The following is a 20,288-nucleotide window of genomic DNA, read 5'->3' on the forward strand; positions in this document are numbered from 1 at the left end:
ACATCTTTTCTTTAAAGTTCCTTTCATTTAAAAAAAACATTTACAACAGTTCAGTGGTTTTATGCCGCTCTCTCAAGGTTATTAAATCACCGCACAATAGAGGATTATTCTCACAGATCTTCTAACAATGTAAATACCATTTCTTTGGAACGGTGCAATCATAAGCATTAGTAAAACTATGTGTTGTGTAGAAGCTGGATCCAAATTTCTGCTATTGTAAAAGTTTACTTAAAAAATTCTGTATCTAAAACTGAAAGATGTATTTGAGGGTTTTTGACAAACCATTTAACGTGATATCCAGTACCTGAATGGCCTTCAAGCTTCCTACACCGATACACAGAAACAATTAAGGCAAGGTTGGTAGGAAATGGCTTTTTAAAGATGTCTAATAATGGATGTTTTAAGAGTTTTGAGGACAAATGCAATTAGAAATGCTGTAAAATGAAGAAAAGTAAAGCGTAACAGTCATTTAGCAACCGGTCGATTAAATAGCTTTGCTTATATTCCTGCCAACTTGTCTTCCAGTGCCATACTGTTAAGTTCTCAAGTGGATCAAAATTAAATTTGGCTGCTGGTTTTCACAGAATTGTAATTGGAAAAACTAAGTTGTAAAATTGAATTAATTGAAATATTTTGGTATATATTTAAAAGCACTGCATAAACATTCAGAAAGCTCCAGGAATGCCTTGTAATACGTAAAATATACCAATTCATAAAAAAAGTCCTTGTCATCATTTGTATGACCTTGTTAGATGTTCAGCTTTTAAGCCTACATCCCAACAGGGAACAGAACTAGTACAAGTCCTTATTGCTTTCATTTGGGCTTAGAGAGGGAAAAAAAAAAAAAAAAAAAAAAAAATTGTACAAAATTTCACTGTTGCAACTCCAGCATCACAGAGAAAACGGGACAAATTCACAATAATCTTAACCTGCAAACCATGCTTTTTCCCTTACTGGTCTGAATATCCAAAACTCAACATTGTCAGAATAAACCAAACAATTAGCTGAAATGATCATCACTAAAATAAAAAGCTTTTCAAATTTGTAATACAGTGGTCGCTCTGAAACCAATGCCGCCTATTGCGTGTTGAATTAAAAAAGGACAGCACCTTGAAATCGACTAAGAAATCGAGACTTAAAAAAGTAAGGGGACAACTTACCTGGTGTCAACAACTGAGCCTAATAGGCCAGCTGCTACACCTGTGATCCCCGTTAGCCAACAATGTATGCGATCCTTGGACCAAAGGCCAATTTATATGCAACAATTATTGCTCAAAATTTGTTCAAACGATGGCTTTACAGTGATAATCGTTGCATTTAAATCCTATCATTTGCTTTTCTGCCAAAGGATAGATTTCATGTGAGCATGGAATCCATTGTTCGTGATAGCAGGGATCCCACACAGAGTTCCCCACGGGAGCGCTGATAACATTGTTTTCAGCTGCAGTCCCACAGCAGAACAAAGGGGCTGTATGTAGATAAAAGACCACCTGGTGTTATTTGCATAGAGCAAAGGGAGACTCGTTTACATGCAAATGAAGCCAAGCAGCTACTAATGGGCATTAGTGCCCATTAGTAGTTTATACAAAATGATCGCTCAATCTGTCAAATTGTCTTTTGAACTCATTTTGAGTGATCATCTTTGTGTAAATTGGCCCTTAATCATCCACAGGTAGGGAGTGTGTTGTAGGGGAACACAAAACTTGCAGGGAAATTTGGGGGAAAAAAAAGTCCTTATAAGAGCAGTCACATGGATAAGTAAGGAGAATTACATTTATTTGGAGGGAGGGTCGAATGGTACAGTAGACCCTCCCTGGTCTGAGACTGATAAGCAACCAGTAGAGCTCAGGTTTTCCAATTTGAAAGAGTGCCAATTGTCATACAGTGGGACAACCACATTTCGGAATCCACCTCCGTTCTTCAAGCATAAATGACGCATTACTTATACATGTGACTGCTCTTCTAAAAAGGACCTTCCTGTTTTGTTTTTTTTACCATTTATCATTTGCCTATCTTATGTTGGCACACTGTTTCAGAGGCAGATGGTGGTGGTATGGCAAAAGAATTTGAACCTTCCCACCAATCTCCAGTAAATTTTGTGGCTGTGCAATAAATGACAGTAAAGGGGGAGGTCTGACAAAATGGCATATGACATGAAAATATGTATAAAGCAAAATGGTAGATAATTGAATTCCTACATGCAGAAACAAAAAACTGCACCCACTAACATTGATCCACACTTGCTGAACAAGTTTATGGAGATGAAACAGTGGCTGTTAGTACAGTCAGGTGATAGATGGAAGGGTTCAGCTGTTGGCAACAGCAAAAGATAAGCCATGTTCTGCTTTCACCCCATATTATGAACAGTTCCTCAATCAGCTCATCCATGTGAATCAGAGGGTTACGACCAGGAAACTGTAAGGAGCTGATCATCGGCTTCAATGCGTTGTAAACGATGATTCTTGGATGAGCTGATCGAGGCTCTTCACTTCATAGTGCGACAGCTGTGCATGGCCATCCGAAAAGTGGCTTGTCTTTCACGTTGCTGTAGCCACTGTTGAATATGGTACCCACCACCTCACGTTTTAAAACCATGGCAACATAATACGACAGGATACATTAGTCTCAGAGCAACACTCATTCTTTGGCTTAACTCCCCACAGTTCATGATCTCCTCTTACTTTAAGGGAAGTACAACTTTTTTTTAATAAAATTTTAAAAACATTAAAGAGGGTGAAACCAGTACAGACGTAATACTTCTCAAAGTCGAGGCTGAATGTAGTTTTGTGGACTACAGCTTTCACTTGATAGTGAAGATCATTAAGCAGTGCTACAACAAGTCTCAGGTAGTCCTAAACTTAACAGTTCGTTTTAATTTAATGCAGATAGTTCAGAATAAAATGTAGTTTTAAGGTCCATTTAGACGCAACGATTGTCGCTGAAAATTCGTTTAACCGATCAAAAGTGAGCGATGGTTTTGCTTTTAAAGACGACCGTTTAAACGTAACCATCATGTAGCGTTTACCTTTAACGATAATTGAACGATCGTTTGTTTGAAAGGCATGTACATCAGTGAAGGTAAAAAAAAATGAGGTAAAAAACACTAAACTGAACAAATTTCATTTAGACAAAACGAAAGTGAACTGCCAAACGATGGATTTTAAACGGACTGAAAGACAACAACGAACGAATTACTAACGAAAAATGCACAATGGGCGCACGTTTACACGTAACGGTTATCGCTCACTTTCGACAAGTAAAGAATTTTGAGCGATAATAGTTTTGTCTAAATGGGCCTTTATATATTTTTGTAAATAAAGAGAAGCGGTCACTGGCTATAATCACCATAAACTAAGTTATGGCGCTCATAGCACAGATTTCCAGGAGCCCAGGAAGTTTTTTTTTTTAATGTAATTACCTGCCTCCAGCTGCTCATGCTGTCAGCCCCAAAAGGCATTTGAGCCGCGTATTCAGGCTGTGTGATTACACTCAAAGCTGCCGGATGTGTGCGGAGGCTCACATTAGTCTTTATGGGAACACGTATATACAGCCTGCAACTTTGTGGATTGTGGAATCAGATTCACTCTTAATGCATGGTCCTTGCCGGCACTGGGCAAGTATAAAAAAATCCCTCCTCGGATCCTGCCCTGTGAGCACCATAACGTAAATTGTGGTGCTTAAAATTGGGTGACAGGTTCCCTTTAAGAATCACGAATTGATACAAATTGTTAGTTTTATACTACGTTTTATGTGTACATTCAGTGCAAGTGTCAGCTAATACTTCCAGCGCATACAGTGACCGCATCCAGAGACCCCTGAGATAGGCCAGGAGTGTCTACTCAAGACCTGTTGGGCAGGTATAAGACCTACATGCTTTACACCAGTGTTCCCCAACTCCAGTCCTCAGGGACCCCCAACAGGTCATGTTTTCAGGATCTCCTATGGTAAGAACACCTGTGGCAATATCTGAGGCACCAACAATAATTACATCACCTGTGCAATACTGGGGAAATCCTGAGAACATGACCTGTTGGGGGTTCCTGAGGACTGGAGTTGGGAAACCCTGCGTTACACTATGCAGTGTACTAGCCTTTAAGCTTTTCAAGAGCTCAGCTCAGGTGCAGAATGGAGCAAACATTTGCAGAACCAAGGGGGATGGAACTTAATTTTTTTTTAAATACAGCATTAACACTAGTTTTTTGCCTTCTTCAAAACTTGTACGGACATTAGGCTCATCTTTCATTGCTGACCGAATACAAACTCCAATTCATATTCCTAACAGGACATAGCTGCTTAGAGGGCTTACGTATACAATAACCTCCTTGAGACAAGTGGATTTAGACAGTATTACATATCAAGAACAGTCTATATGGCTGTTAAGCTTGGAATACGGTCTATAAAATAAGATCCTATTCATGCCAAACTAATCCACAGAGACTATTGTCTGCTTCATACTGAGAAATGTATGTACGTGAAATTAGATTAGTGAAATAGATAGGGTGTTCTTCTGCGACACTGGAGCTCGGCAGAATGTAAAGGCCACCCATTGTCTGTACAACCTTACAACTGGCATCAAAAACAAAAGCAGGGGCCTGCATTACCTCATCCCTCACAGTACCAAAATCTTAGGGTTTTTTCCTAAACCTGCAGGGGGCTCATTAAGTCCAGTACAAGATTGTGTACTAGAGATCGGTTCTTTCTTCCACAGTACATCAGTAGTTAAAGAACAGAAAAATAATCACTTTCAAATATGAAGTTAATTGTGTGGGTTTACATCATGGCTACAGCATCACTGAGGCACTTTCACACAAGTGGCAAAAATATAGCTACGAGGCGAAAAATATGTAACCACCATGTAGACAGAGGCCAGACCGGACAATAAGTATGGCTGCATGTGCCCAGGTCACGTTTTAGGTTTATAGTTTGGCCAAGTTCTGCAGCGTCTACTGGTTTGGAATTTACATATAGTTACTTCACTCCAGAGTTTTCTCTTGTGACAGCAGGAAATTAAGGACACACTGTTTCAACTTTGTTTTACTGAAATTTTCAAAAAGGGATAAAAGTAATTTTCTAGTGTATATAACCAAATAAAGTATATAACTAAGACCTCATGTCTATGGGTGGATCGGATTATGCATGCGGGAACCTGGACTGGAATCAGACCCTGCCCGTGGCAGATGAAACTTCTCTACTTACTAGCGCACCACCGCACATGTGCAGTGGAGGTTTTTTTTTGTTTTTTTTTAAAGTCTCCTGCTTTCCCCTGGAATCCGCAGCCCATCTGTAATTGAATTGCAGACGGGCCACGGATTGCATGGCTTTCGCCGTCTTCAATGGAAGCCATCCGTGCAGGATCCGTAGCAAAAAGGAGAATGCTACGATTTGCTTTCCAGACCAGAAGGTCAGCAAAACAAATCTGTATGCTTTAGTTAAGCTGCAGACGCCCATGTCTCCCTATGAGTGGCTTGAATTGCGGATCATCCGTGTGGATTCTGCATTTCAAATCCGCCCATGGACATGAGGCCTAAGTCACAAATTCTTATGAGAGTAAAAAAAAGTTTCACAATGAAGAGCAGTTAAATGTAATAGCATGGCTTCAATTGCACAGAATCTAAAGAAAACGGGGGTCAACAACAAGAAAAAACATATGACACAGGTGACATTTGGGTGAAGGAGAAAGCTCAAACGTGTTAAATGAAAAAATTCCTTCCACTCTTCATTCCATCAGTAGCATCCATCATACTTTTTACGAAAAGAAGTTCAACCAGTAAATGTGCCAAGGTTCCTTAAATAAAGTCTAAGTGACCAATTTTGTTGTTGAGGGGAGCGGATAGGGCCCTTTTCTACAGACTGATAAATCGTTCAAATTCCTGCAACCCAATGAGAATCTGAACAATTGTCATTCAATTTAAATGCATGCACCGACCAATCGTTCAGTTTATAAAAAGAGAACAATGATCAGCCTGTACAAACAGGCAGTCATTCATGTATGAATGACTGCCTGCGTACTGTGAATGGAGAAGGCAGGCTGCAGTGATCTGGAACGATCATCACTGGGGACTGCCTATTGGATATCTGCATCTGTCAGATCTTCCCATGTAAGAAGGCCCTTAGATATAAATGATTGTGGATTTCTCATATCCTAGTCAGTAAAGCCATCCTAGAGTTATTAAACATGTGCTCCCAGTGTCGAGCAATATGAGTTTTTAACCACAGTGAAAAGTGATGGAACAGCCTGGCAGACCTTTTGCCCTTACCCTTTAATGGGAATTCTTTGCAATTTATAGAAGTACAAAGAATACTTAGAAACTAAGTTTAAACTGAATGAAGCCAACATTCTGTATGAGTTATTAAATGTATATTGCACACAGTGTGCACAAAAAACAGTCTTTGATGTCATTCTATATCTGTTGGAAATCAAGGACTGTTTTTGTGCTCACCTTGTACAGTACACAAACGCCGACGTCTCAAGTCTCGTTCCTAATAGGAGTCACGGCAAGAAATTCTGCTACTTTGAAGCCGTTTGTAGTACGATGACACTTAACATCTCGAATGCCTGAAAAGATCGCTCAAGGGCCACTGAAATATTTTCTGGCAGAGTGAAGCTTTAACCTCAGACTGTAAAATGATGAATACCATTCCATTCACTTTCATAGTTTAATACTAAAGCTTGATCAAACACACAAAAAAAAATAAACCCACAGACATACATTTAACACATTGCAATATAAAATACATACACAATTATTTACCTCTTCATGTTTAACAGCGCCCAAGGAATTCCAGTTGGTGTATTGAAAGCTGGCAAGAGTTTCTCTCCAAGTTCTATTGCTTTTCTTCTAAAGATCTATTTTAATAAAAACAAAGTCTTTCAGTTGCTTGTGTGGCATCTAATATGCTACAATTGCCATTATAATATTTGAAGGTGAAGATAATTGGTAGACAGAGGATAATACAATCTATAGTAAACCATAATATTACTACTATATAAAATGCATTACTATGGAATACAGATTCTAGATAATGTTTAACCCCTTTGCAACCACCAAATTGAAGTCACTGCTGCCTGGGCTCTGTTACTATTAACCAATTCAGGTGCCATAATCTGAACCAGATTGGTTAAGGTCCTGATGATGTCATCAGTGCCAGCCAATAACAGCGCTGACCAGGAAAGTTTGCATACTATAAACTTTACTGGCGTATCAGCGCTGTTCTATTATGTCTCCTCCTGTCTACTGTCAGTGTGAGATCTGAGAAATAAAACGCAATAAATTGCATATGGGCGGAGTCTTCATAGGCAACCATGCTATGGGCAGAACAGGGAATTTAAAAACAAAACAAAAGTCGCTCAGTAGGACCTCGTGGTTGTGATACATTGGCATGCGCAATACACTTGCAGTCATAAGCTGTCTCAGCCAGCAGACCCAATATTTACAAATACTGGTAAAACGCTGCATGGAGGACTCGCAGTATTTTACTGACACTGCGGTAGACATGAGGCCTTACTTCTATTGTGAGTAAAACATTTGAAGGGTTTCTAAGAGATGCCATCCTGGAGGACCTCAAGGAAAATAGCTGTATAACTCCATGTCAGCATGGATTTATGAGAGATACCTCCTCGTAGAAGCTAATCACGTTGGTTTGACTGGACTTTCCAAAGCATTTGTAAGTGGGTAAGTAACTGGCTCAGTGATAGAAAGCAGAGGGTGGTTATAAATGGTACATGCTCTGATTGGGTCACCACTACTAGTGGGGTACCACAGGAGTCCGTATCAGGCCATATTTTTAATATATTTATTAACCTTGTGGAAGCATTGCATAGTAAAATAGTATTTGCAAAAGATACAAAACTATGAAAAGTAATTACCAGATCCATTTGCAACCACATTCTGTCCTCTCATGTGTTAAGTTAGGGGCTTGGGCAGAAGAGGTAACTAGGTTTAACCTTGATAATTTGAATGTTATGCACATGGATAGGGAAATATGTCACCATTACACATTAAATAGATCACATAAAAAAGGACTTGGGGATTTTAGGTAACTGTAAGCTTTACTGGGGCAACCAGTGCCAGGCAGCTGCTGCCAAGGCAGATAATGGGGTGCATCAAAAGATGTTTAGTGCTACATGAGGAGAACTTTGTTCTTCCTCTTTATTAGTCACTGCCCAGACCACACATGGAATATTGTGGACAGCTTTGGGCACCGATAGTCAAGGAGGACATATTGGAACTTGAATGAGTTTAAAGATGGGCAACTAAGTTAATAGATTGAATGGGCGGACTACAATAACCAGAAAGCTTATCAAAATTGCGGTTATATACTTTAGGAAAAAAAAGGATGGCTGAGGGGCGATCCAATAACTATAAAACTATCATGGGACAATACAGAGATCTCCCCCATCATCTATTTATACTCAGGACTGTAACAAGGGGGTATCTTCTACGTCTAGAGGAAAGAAGGTTTCTACACCAACATAGAAGGGGTTCTTTACAGTAAAATCTGTAAGACTATGGAACTACATGCCTGAAGAGATGGCAATTGTGAATTCGATCAAAGGAGTTTAAGAGGAGCCTTCATACCTTTCTTGAGCATTAAAAAAAATTACACGTTAATCGTCACTTCTTACTCCAGAAGGGTCGGTGATCCAGGGATTATTCTGATTGGTGTCTGGAGATAATTTTTTTCTCTTAAATGTGGAAAAGTGGCTTCTATCTTAGTGCTTTTTTTTGCCTTCCTCTGGATCAACATGGGGGAGATGGAGTGGGGGGTGAGGGGAGGCAGAGTGACATGCAGAGGTCATTGTTTAGTGAGGAACAGCCCCTATTATGAGTGAACTGTGAACAGCCCCTATTATGTATATAGGTAACACCTTTCAAGTCACCTTTCATTCTGATCCTGCCTATTATAATAAGAACACTACTGAAAAGTGATCTGCACAGCAAAAAATGTCAATTTAAATGATATACAGTGCCTTGCATAAAAATATTCATCCCTTTTGTGTTTTTCCCTGTTTTCTTGCATTATGACCTGAAATAAAATATTGAGGGGCACTACTTGCTTTATACAACATTCCAACCACTTTTATGCCAAAGTATTCAACCCCTGAAAAATCAATACTTTGTAAAGGCAACATTTCTTGCTAGTCTCTTGAGGTTTGTCTCTATTAGCTATACGTATCTAGACACTGGGACTTTTGCCTATTGTTCCAGACAAGCCTCTCCAGCTCCTACAAATAAATTATCTAGAAAGGATGCAATTCAGCAAATACAAAACTCTGAAAAGCATAAGATACGTATGGCCTCCTAGCCTCTTGATTCTCAGTAATGAAGGCTCTCGTTTGGTAAGTCCTTAGTGACCACCAATATGCCTTTTTAAACCTGTACTAATGGGATTTAAACCTGTACATCTTTTTAAGGCGGTGCCTTAACTGCCTACTGACAGCCAGGCTCCTGCTCGAACATGAAACAGAGAAACCTCTGATCCTGTCAGTTTAACCCCTTCCATGTCACAATCAATAGCCCCTATATGTTAGACAGGGACTCAGCACCCCACAGTGCGATCGCAAGGTACCGATGGGTTCCCACTGCAGCCAGAAACCTGACAAAGGCCTCCATGTCTGCGTGAAGAACGTCATTTGATTATGGACAATCATGGACTGAGTAATATATATAAGTAATGTTTGAATTAAACACTACGCCACATGTAGGAATCTAGTTGAAAGGTGGCAGAAGTTTTCTTTAAGATAACTAGAGCCATGGAATGTACTAGATAAACCATATGACCGTGTGGTTTTAGCTATGTGCACGGACACATATGTGGAGATAAGATAAGAACTTGAACATTTACTGCATCACTTGGAACTGTCAAGAAAGTCAGAATGTATCCAATGAATGCCAATTTAATGTCTAAAGTAAAGGCCTATTCACACCAGCTGATGATCGCTAAATAAAAAAAACAATAACGCTAATTCGATCGTTTTAGTGATCGGCGCGTCTAAACACATGCCCATTGTGCGCTTTTCGGGCACTGCTAGGTGATCGACTATTTTTAGGTTAGACTGAATTTAACGTTCACTCTTATAGGCCCATTTACACGGGCAGATGATCGCTCAAAGATCGCGCAAATGACAGTTTGACAGCTTTGAGCGATCATTCTGCATAAAGTATTAAGTAGCTACTCAGCTACTTAAGTACCAATTAGGTGTGTAAATGAAGCCTTCACTGAATGCATTTAATAACCTGTGCTCTTATCTGCGCTCAGATCCTTTGTTCTCCACGGGAAAACAATGCTATCAGCACTCCACATGGAGAACTTCTGATAAGGCTGACCAATGATTTTTAGGTTGTCTTGAATTTAATGATCAGCTAGCAGTGCCTGAAAAGCGGACGATGTACGCAAATTTACATGCAACGATTACCGCTAAAAAGATAGCCGATTAGCGATTTTAGGAATTATCAACTGGTGTAAATGGGCCTCATCAGAAGTTCTCTATGGGGAGTGCTGATAGCATTGCTTCGCCATGGAGAACAAAGGATCTGAGCGCAGATAATAGCCCTCGGGCTATTAACTGCTTTCAGCTAATGCTTGTTTTGTACACTTAATTGGTACTTAAGTAGCTGAGTAGCTACTTAATAGTTTATGCAAAATGATCGCTCAAAGCGGTCACTGAAACTGTCCTTTGAGCGATCATCTGTTGGTGTAAAATGGGCCTTAAGTAATCAGATGTTGGATTAAAAACTGTCCAATCATGTTATGACACCCCAATAAATGGGGGCTATAAATAAAGCTGCCTGATTCCGGTCAAGTGGGAATATTTTACTGAAGCCATATCTGTGTGGGCCCTGATTTTATTCATCCGTCATATGACATAATTCCCTGGTTACACCTTGCTTTCCCTCTAGTGGCTTTTTGCCGCAACAGTTTCTGGTGGAGAATGCGGGCATCGCAACAGCACCCCTAGCCACGGACGCTTCAGAGACTGAGACCAGGACACAGGAAGACCGCGGTAAGTATCCCATTGTGTTACTGCCTGTCTCCTGAGCTCTGCTCATTGTTCTGTGGTTTGGTGTACGACGTGATGCAATATGCCGTGTACCAGTGAATGTAACGGCTTTACATGTGCTCAACTTATCTTTTAAGACGTATGAGTCTGAGTACTCAATGAGCCTCTAACAGCGGAGGTGGCAAGAGCTGACGGCGGTAAAAACTGACCAGTTTGTTTGGATAGGGAGCTCTGCGGTTTCTCATTGGGACCCATGTAAGGCGCAACAGGCCAGAGCACGTTATGCAACTGAACCTATTAGGCCTTGCCTCCTGTAGAGTCTAATAGGTTGCTATTGTTGGCTTAGTAGATTGCGCTCCACAAGTTAATGATTGAACACTCACAAGTTTCAAGTCCATTTCAAGGTCTAATAGTGAAAAAAAAAAGAAAACAATCAATAAAGTTAAGCTTAAAGTAAAAAAAACCAAAAAACCAAAAAAACAATTTCCCACAAAAAACTGTATTGAATAGATAATAGCAAAAAAGGGGGGAAAAAAACACAAGACAGCAGCACATAATACGTATTACTGCATTTGTTATAGCCCAATGAAAAGATCTTATTTACCCCTTTAAAGACAGAATTGCTATTTTTCTGTTCGCCTCCCAAAATATGTAATAAAAAGCAGTGCAAAGTTATATTAAAAACTACAACTCTTCCCTCAAAGTCTCTAGATATTTGTTCCATTTCTGCACCCAAAAATTGTAGTAACAGTTATACCACACATCATATGTACTCCAAAGTGGTGCCATTAAAATATACTTGTCCCAAAAAAAAAACAAGGCCTCGCTTGGCTAGGTCAGTAAGTTATGGCTCTTACACTTAGGGCCAATGTTCACGGGCACTTATTCACCGCGTATCACGTGTGCAGTGAATGGAGGCAATGAAAACCAATAGACTTATTTTTCCATGCACACCAGCGTGTGTAGACAGTTTACATACGTCCGAGAAATAAATTGCAGCATGCACTATTTCTCTGTGCATGATCCGGAGCCCTTCTATGGGATTTGAATCGAACCATTGCTCCTATGAAGGCATTGCAAGAGGGCAGCGTTTGGGCAAGAAAAAACAAAAACAGAAACACAGATTTCTAGAAATGCACAGTGCATACTCTGCCCATACGCGGCCTCTGCCATCACAGCGGAAGGGCTATGTGTAAAACATCGTGGGAGACTGCACCATTTTACGTATACACCCGCAACATAAGCCTTAAGACCATAAAAATCGCTTAGTCCTTAAAGCACAAAATAGGCAGTCACTAAAAGGTAAAAGTAAAGAGATCCTGAAAAGGGTGAAGAACTGAAGCAACGTACATTAGAAAGTTGCAGTCGTGAGTCTTAATTACATAAGGCTGAACCCTTTTAACAAACGAACTTCCTTTAAATCCCTTAATGTAGACTCATTAACTGAACTGAAACCCTCTACAAAACTTACAAAATTATCTGTTAACCAGGCTGCAAAGAAATTCTGGATTTAACAAGTTGGACTATATCCATTTTTATGTGCTACTGAGCCAAGCTGCCCTGGGTATTCATGTGTTAGTGAGCTACAACAAACCCTAGAATATATTTTGAAGGTGCAAGATTTTATATTTGGCGATTACACAGCACAATTGAAGGAGGTGCTTGGTTTCACAATAGGAAGGTCAAACTGATTGTTTCATCCCAGATAAAAGCTACAGCTACAAATATGCCAAATGTAGTTTTGTGAAGACTTCAGCCTATAATGTTTAGCAGCACATTAAAAAAAACAAACAAAAAAAAACAACTAAAACTTCTCAGTACTAAAAAAAAAACATTCCGCATGTACTGTATACTAGTAGAAAGATGCATTCAACATGCAGTCACAGTACTCCACTGTACGGAGGCCATGAATTATTCATGACAACTTCTGAATTTGCAATTTGTTTTCAAAATACAAGTTCCAGAAATCTGGTTACTGCTAGTCAGTGTTAGTACTGGCCGACAGATTCCACACTGCACACAAATACATTTGCCTCATTTTTAATTTAAAAAAAAAAAATCAAAAAAAAATCAAGATTTAAAAACAATATACCCTCTGGTAAACAATGAAAAGTAACAGTCTAAAGGTGGTCAAACATGGTGTATAAAATGTGGTATTACATAACATTATGGTCTATACTGGTTTTTTTTTGTGCTGTGACTGCCAAGATAGATTTACACTTTCCCACTGTAGCATCCATAGGAGCCCCAGTTACAGGGGAACACAACCAACTGTAGTGACATTAATCACTAGCAGAGTTGATCAGGGTCTGTGAGAACTCTGTAGCTCTGCTGTGACAAAGGGCACTTGGTGGTCATGTGATAGTGTTTTTTTTAGATTTTTTTTTAGGTGACATAGTGGAACTAACCCTTCTGCTTTTTAGCCCATAGCACTCATTGAATGTTATGTAGCCTGGGAAGTAGAAAGCAGAAGCTGTTAAAAAAAACAAACTTGTACCCTCTCCCCAGAGTCCTCGGCTGTGTGACAGCAGAGGACTTGAGCTGCTCCTACTTGATTGCAAGAGCAGAGACTAATTCCACACCATACATCTGCCAGGGATTAAAGGGGTTGTCTCGCGGCAGCAAGTGGGGTTAAGCACTTCTGTATGGCCATATTAATGCACTTTGTAATATACATCGTGCATTAAATATGAGCCATACAGAAGTTATTCACTTACCTTCCCTGCGCTGGCGTCCCCGTCTCCATGGCTCCGTCTAACTTCAGCGTCTAATCGCCTGATTAGACGCGCTTGCGCAGAAGGGTCTTCTGCCTTCGGGTCTGTCCGGCAGCAGTGGCGTTCTGGCCCCGCCCCCTTCTACGCATCATTGTGTAGCTCCGCCCCGTCACGTGTGCCGATTCCAGCCAATCAGGAGGGGACGCCAGCGCAGGGAAGGTAAGTGAATAACTTCTGTATGGCTCATATTTAATGCACGATGTATATTACAAAGTGCATTAATATGGCCATACAGAAGTGCTTAACCCCACTTGCTTTCGTGAGACAACCCCTTTAACCCCTTAAGGACCAGGCTGTTTTGTACCTTAAAGTCCAGACACTTTTTAGGGATTTTACTAGAGATGAGTGAGCACACTCGGTTAAGGCCAGTTACTTGAGCGAGCATCGCTCTTCTCAAGTAACTGCATACTGGTCTGAGCAGATTCAGGGGGGGTGCGGGATTAACTGCCTTAACCGAGCGTGCTTGCTCATCTCTAGATTTTACTGCCCTATTGTTTTTCCTTTAGCTACCAAAATTATTTTTGCTGCTTTTTTTCCCCTATGACATATAGGGCTATTTTTAAAATCTTTCACTGACTTTTTTCCCCTCGCTTTTTAAATTTTATTGAGGGTAAAAAGCTAAGAACAGTGATTTTTTTTAACATTTCTAGCTATTATTTGTTAAATTGTAGATTTACGCTAAAATAAAATATGGGAACCGCTTCCTGGTTTTGTTTAGAACGTTTTGATATATAATATGTATGGTTTTGGATTACAGGGAGCTTATGGCGGCAGTTTTGGGTTATTTTATTTCTTATGCATAGATTGTTTTTATTCTATAATTTTGTTTTACTTAGGAAATTATTTTTTTTTAAATATCTATGTCCCCCATGAGGTCATTTAAGACTTCTGGGTGACACTTATTTGACATTTTCCCACTGTAGCTGGGGCATCCATAAAAGCACCAGTTACAGGGAAAAACCAACTCCTGTAAATAAGCTGCACATTTATGTGCACAAAAAAAGCATAAGGGGCCACTGATTTACTGCGCAAATAAGCAGTGGATACACAGGTTTCCTATATAATCACTGCAATGGCCTATTACAATGATCAGTACATATTTCCTAGACATGTCTACACAAGAGTGGTAACAAACACATGGTGCCTGCCTGGAGTAATATGTAATGGCAAGATACACATGAGCCCTTCCACATTGATTAACTGCCAGCCTGTAATATAGCGTGCAGTGTCTGGCGCATGTAGCAGCTGATACTATTGATGGTGGGATCAATATCTAGAGATCTGCTAGCGTTCAAGGCTAAGCAAGTCTAACTAAACCGAAACATGGTCATCTCAGTATGAATCAATATACAGGCTTACAGAAAATGGTTAAGTAAGATACACACTTTAGTCCAGAAAAAAAAAATTTATATTTAGTAGATTAGATTTTATACTTTATGTATTGATTATATTAAAAGCTTTAGGATAAATCTCTAAAACAAAAAATCCACCCCAAATTTAAAAGTACTCTACCACAATGCCAGTCCTCAGGATAGGTGATACGTGTCTGATCGCTGGTGGTCTCCAGATCCTCCTTACCGCAGGCTGCAGTAAAAGCAATGGCAGTCAAGCATGCGCCATGCAACTCCATTAAATGTCTGAGACTAATGGAAACAGCAGATATGTACATTTTTTTTTAAATTTTATTCTGTAAATTTTTTTCTTATTTTTGGAACTAGTTTTTCTGACCATCTATGTCCCCCATGAAGACATAAGACCTCTGAAGGACATTCCATGTTTTTTCTTTTATTACATATTTTCCCACTGTAGCTGGAGCATCTGTAGGAGCCTCACTTACAGGAAAAAAACACCCCCATATAGTGACAGTCACTGGCAGAGCTGATCAGGGTCTACTAGGACACTGCAGCTCTGCTGTAACAGGGGAGCCCGTGTAGTGGAAGAAACCCTTCTGCTTTTATTTTTTTAGTACATAGCACTCATTGAGTGCTATGTACCCGGGAAAGGAGGAGGCAGAAGTGGTAAAAACAGCTTCTCCCTTCTCCTTCGGGTTGTCAGCTGTAACTAATAGTCGAGGACCCGACCTGCTGCTTCTGCTTGATTACAGTAGCAGAGGCTTTAATGTATTTCTGCGATCGGGTGGGATTAAAGCCCAGGACCAAGCGCTGTAAAGTTAGTGCTTAGTTATTAATGGGTTAAGCTACAAAACAACTTTGACTACATTACAGTAATGAAGCCATTTTACCATAACTCATAGTGGAATAACTCCTATAATGAAAACTAAGAATGAGATGTGATTTAACCATGACTTGTTAGGGAACAAAATTCATTTTGTAGCCTTAAAGTAACTTACATTTAACTTATTTATAATAAAACAAGCTATACTGCTTAACCCTTTCCAGTCCACTGTCTGACGTCTGAAGACATGATTTAAGACTGTACAGCTCCGATGTTGGAAGACATCCATTCGGTTTCCCGTACTGTATATTGCTAGCCTCTCTGCTGTTGGAGCCTATCCAATGTGTCACCTCATGCAGTACTGGCTTTAGCCAGCAGATAGCGCTGTTGTATAATGGCAGAAAAAGAGTAAGCCCCCTATGAAAACCAGGATACAAATTGGATTGGAAAGGGTTAAGATACAATGGGGTTGGACTATTTTATACAGGATGCCATGAGTGACAGATGCCATTGTCAGTTAACATGTACATTGGGAAGAGTTTCCCAGCGCAGGTGTTTAGTAGAAGCCCAAGAGCTTTCACAGTGTTAAAAGAGCTCATCTTTCAACAGGATGCACATCCATGGTATGAACGGGACCTACATGAAGCCACATGACTAGCATGTGGCTTTTATCTCTATGTAGTCATATCCAACTGTAAGCTATAATTGTGGGCCTAGTGGAAGAGCTCAACCTTTTAGTGAGATAAGTTGTCAGTAAGTGCATAAGAAGGCAATTCAGATTCTGAAAAACTATGACATGTGCAAGGACACTATACGTACGATCAATTAGTATTTCTCTTAAATGTCTGGATTGCTTCAGTAAAAGAAAAAAAGCGCACAGGAAAAAAATACCCAGCAGAATACAAACAATGCAGAGAAAAGGTCATCATTATTTAGACTGTATTCCAGAAGACAGCAGCTGCCTGTTCCAAGAACAATCCCCAGATCTGCTGGTAATCGCAAGCATCTTTTATCACATACCCTCTGCTAAGCTCCAAGCATCTGCTTCCCAATTTTCCTATTACATTTAGCTGTGTGTATGGAACAGAACTGGAGCAGCAAATAGCCATTATATTCCTGGGAGCTCAAGTATGAACAAAAAGGTACTACTTTGCATATAAACTATCCTGTGTAACATAACTTGTGAGCACCGAGTTGCAGAAGGCTGCTGGATAGAATAGGTAATCGAACAAGAGACTGTAATTAGACGCTCATCATAGAAAACCTTGTGCGCAGAAAGCTCGTTCTTGGCCTCATAAATTTGACTAGCTTTTAATTCAAATGCTATTTAGTGTCATGGTATATATACTCAGCACCCAGTATTTATACTGCGCTGGACACAACCTGATATTCAGTGGTTGACTATGAATAAACCAAGAATTGGTACATTCTTTTCACAGTCAGTGTATAGAATGGCAAAGCCATTGATACAGCGCAACCAAAAGAATGTATGCAGAGATAAACTGGTAAAATTATCTGAGGGTTGCTGCATTTGCATGAGTGGGAGTAAAATAGCTGCAGTTTTTGATGCAATTTTTTGCACCACACCCAGAAGTTGATTTAGCAGGAAGGAAAAGTTCTTCCTTCGTATCTTTCCAATTCACTTCTGGCTTTACCACAAAGAAATTGCCAGAAAAACAAACAGTCTTTCATTAAAAAAGGGGAAAAAAAAAAATCTGAAACGACCCTTACAAAAAAAAAAGGTTTCCAATTCAGACATTTACAGCATAACCACAGTTCATCATGTGAGTGAAACTATATCTTCTATGCATTTAGCTTTGTACTTCAGTGTAATTTCAACTATGTCTGCCAGCAGAATGTTCTGCAGAGTAAATTCCTTACACTATGTTAATCTTCATCACCTGAGACAAAAACAGTGAGTCTCCAAGAGACAAGATACACAAGATTTCCATTAGAACAATAGAGCCAACAGACTAGACCAGAGATAAGTCAACAGAACCTGATCATTCTTTACACATCAAAGGAAAGCCAGTTTGAACCAAATGACTGATGTAGCTGTGTTTGACTTTGTAACACCCCTTTCTGTATAAACTTAAAACTACCGATTTGTCTATAAATGCTGTGTCTTAATGCAATAAATCAGAAAATCTCTCGGGTAACACATCCATCCCATTGTGTTGTATGAGATGACTTTCTCCTACCTTGTACCACCCATACCTAATATAGCACCCACAGTATATCAAAGAGCGCGATTGCACCAACACATATATATATATATATATATATATATATATATATATATATATATATATATAAAACTCTGGTATCTTCACACCACCAGGAAGTCCTGGTGGAGACAAGAGTGACAGCTGGGTGACACCCCCTGTACCTCATTGGCTACTTGAATCACACACCAGCAGCAGGGAGCTTCAGGTAGAACCTGCAGGGAAAAATATGTGTGGCTCTCTCCATTGCCGCTGATCCCGGCTCCCTCCTGCATGCGGTCCTGTCGACCACCTCCGCTGATCCTGGCTCCCTCCTGCGTGCCGTCCTGTGGCCCTTCTCCGCTGCTGCCTATCCTAGCTCCCTCCTGCGGCGCATATCTTCCGCTGCTGATGATCTGGGCTCCTTCATTCAGCGCATCCCCTCTGCTGCTGCTGCTCCTGGCTCAGTCGTGTGGTGCGTGCTGGACCACCGCTGCTGCATTGACTGGACCTCCTCCGCTGCTGCTGTTCCCGCTGTGTGCACCGATGTTCCGGCTCCCTGTTGGCACAGTTAGTGCAGTCCCACCTCCCTCCTGTGCCGTGTCCTGGGCCGCCACTGCAGATGTGATACTCCATGAGCCTTTCACTGCGTAGTAGCTCCCGATTTGTGTGTACTGTCAGGCTCTTTCCCCTGTGCTCCTCTGCATGGATTTTAGCCTGCCATTACGGGTTACGGTTAGTGATAGTTTTGGTGGTAGGCTTACATTATGAAGTGTACATTATCTCATGTAATGTACCTATTTACAACTACTAAAAGCCTAAAAGGAAAATAATCCTTAACAGTCCTAATCTCTATACACAGTGTGCTGCTAGGACCTTTTGCACTTCAGCCTATTGGGAGCTAGGGGTGTGACATGGCGTTCCTGCATGCTAGCCCTGTCAAACCCATAGCTTCCAGTGGCGTCAAGATACACCAGTACATACCACACACACACACACACACACACACACACACACACACACACACACACACACACACACACACACACTTCCTGGATCCTCCGTAGGAAAGTAGAAGTGGTAGCAGTAGCCACCATAACCAGAAGACTTGACCGTTCATGTGCCTAGCTCTCTCTATTCACATCTATGGGAGTTGCTGTCATGTCTCCAGTCAAAATCCAGAATGGAGACCTCCATACTCACAATAGGCGAGGATCCTCAGAGGTGGGACATGTTCCATAAATGGCTGGTACATCCTGTAAGCATCCCATAAATGTGTTAAAAAGAAAAAACTACTTTGAAAAGGTAGTTCGCTTTATAGAAATAAACCTCATTCATTTTCTATTTTAAAAAAAAGCACTTAATTCATCAAATAGCTAAATCCACATTTGACAGCATACAGCATGAAAATTTGGATTTAAAGAGTATCATACTGTTATCTGACTACATGTATTGCAACACCAGAGTCATAAAGAATGCCAAAGCCACGCATGCAGCATGCCCGGAGATGTCAGACAGCTAACCCCAGTAATTTCATTCAACGTCTGAAGTACAGAACTATAGAACAAGATGTACTTATTGCAGCAGTGAAATCCCAGCTGTGCTCATCTATTACAGCATCCTCATTCTGATTTAAATGTAAATCTAAGTGACAGTAAGGCCCTTAGCTTGGGATATCATTCGACTGTCACTTACAATCCATCTCTTCCAGATTAAGGTGGTTGTGACATCTACTTTCTGGGATCATGTGTTTATTTTAGTAATCAACAGATGTCAAGGTTTACTTGCGCTGTAGAAACCAGGCAAAATAAACTGAAATCTCTCTGCAAGGTCTTCTAAAGAAAAAATCGAATAAAACAGAACACAATGATCTATTTTGCATTCCCTACCCTACGGTCCCGTGAAAATAAGTGTATTCTGTAACAAGAAATAAAATAGGCATTCCGTTTCACCCATAGATCAAAAACGTTGACGAAAAAAGTGATTAATAGCTCATTATCGAGATCTGCTTTTGTTATCCACTCTTAAGGAGGTAGAGCCCTCAGTAATTCTTACAGGATAACTAGCTTTAATTAATTAGTTTTGGATAGTGTGTAGCAGCACTTAATAAGATTGGCATATATGCTCATCCAT

General features: G+C 40.3%; 1 protein-coding gene across 1 annotated transcript in view; it reads right to left on the reverse strand.

Annotated features, from left to right (window-relative positions):
- LOC136631897 (mannosyl-oligosaccharide 1,2-alpha-mannosidase IA-like) overlaps window positions 1-20,288 on the reverse strand; it is a 199,009-nt gene that overhangs the window by 60,057 nt on the left and 118,664 nt on the right. The window contains exon 5 of the mRNA XM_066606378.1: window positions 6,753-6,847. Within this exon, the coding sequence (XP_066462475.1) occupies window positions 6,753-6,847 (95 nt within the window). The remainder of the gene's footprint in view (window positions 1-6,752; window positions 6,848-20,288) is intronic.

Source organism: Eleutherodactylus coqui, chromosome 1 (genome assembly GCF_035609145.1).
Source record: "Eleutherodactylus coqui strain aEleCoq1 chromosome 1, aEleCoq1.hap1, whole genome shotgun sequence".
Taxonomy (NCBI): domain Eukaryota; kingdom Metazoa; phylum Chordata; class Amphibia; order Anura; family Eleutherodactylidae; genus Eleutherodactylus; species Eleutherodactylus coqui.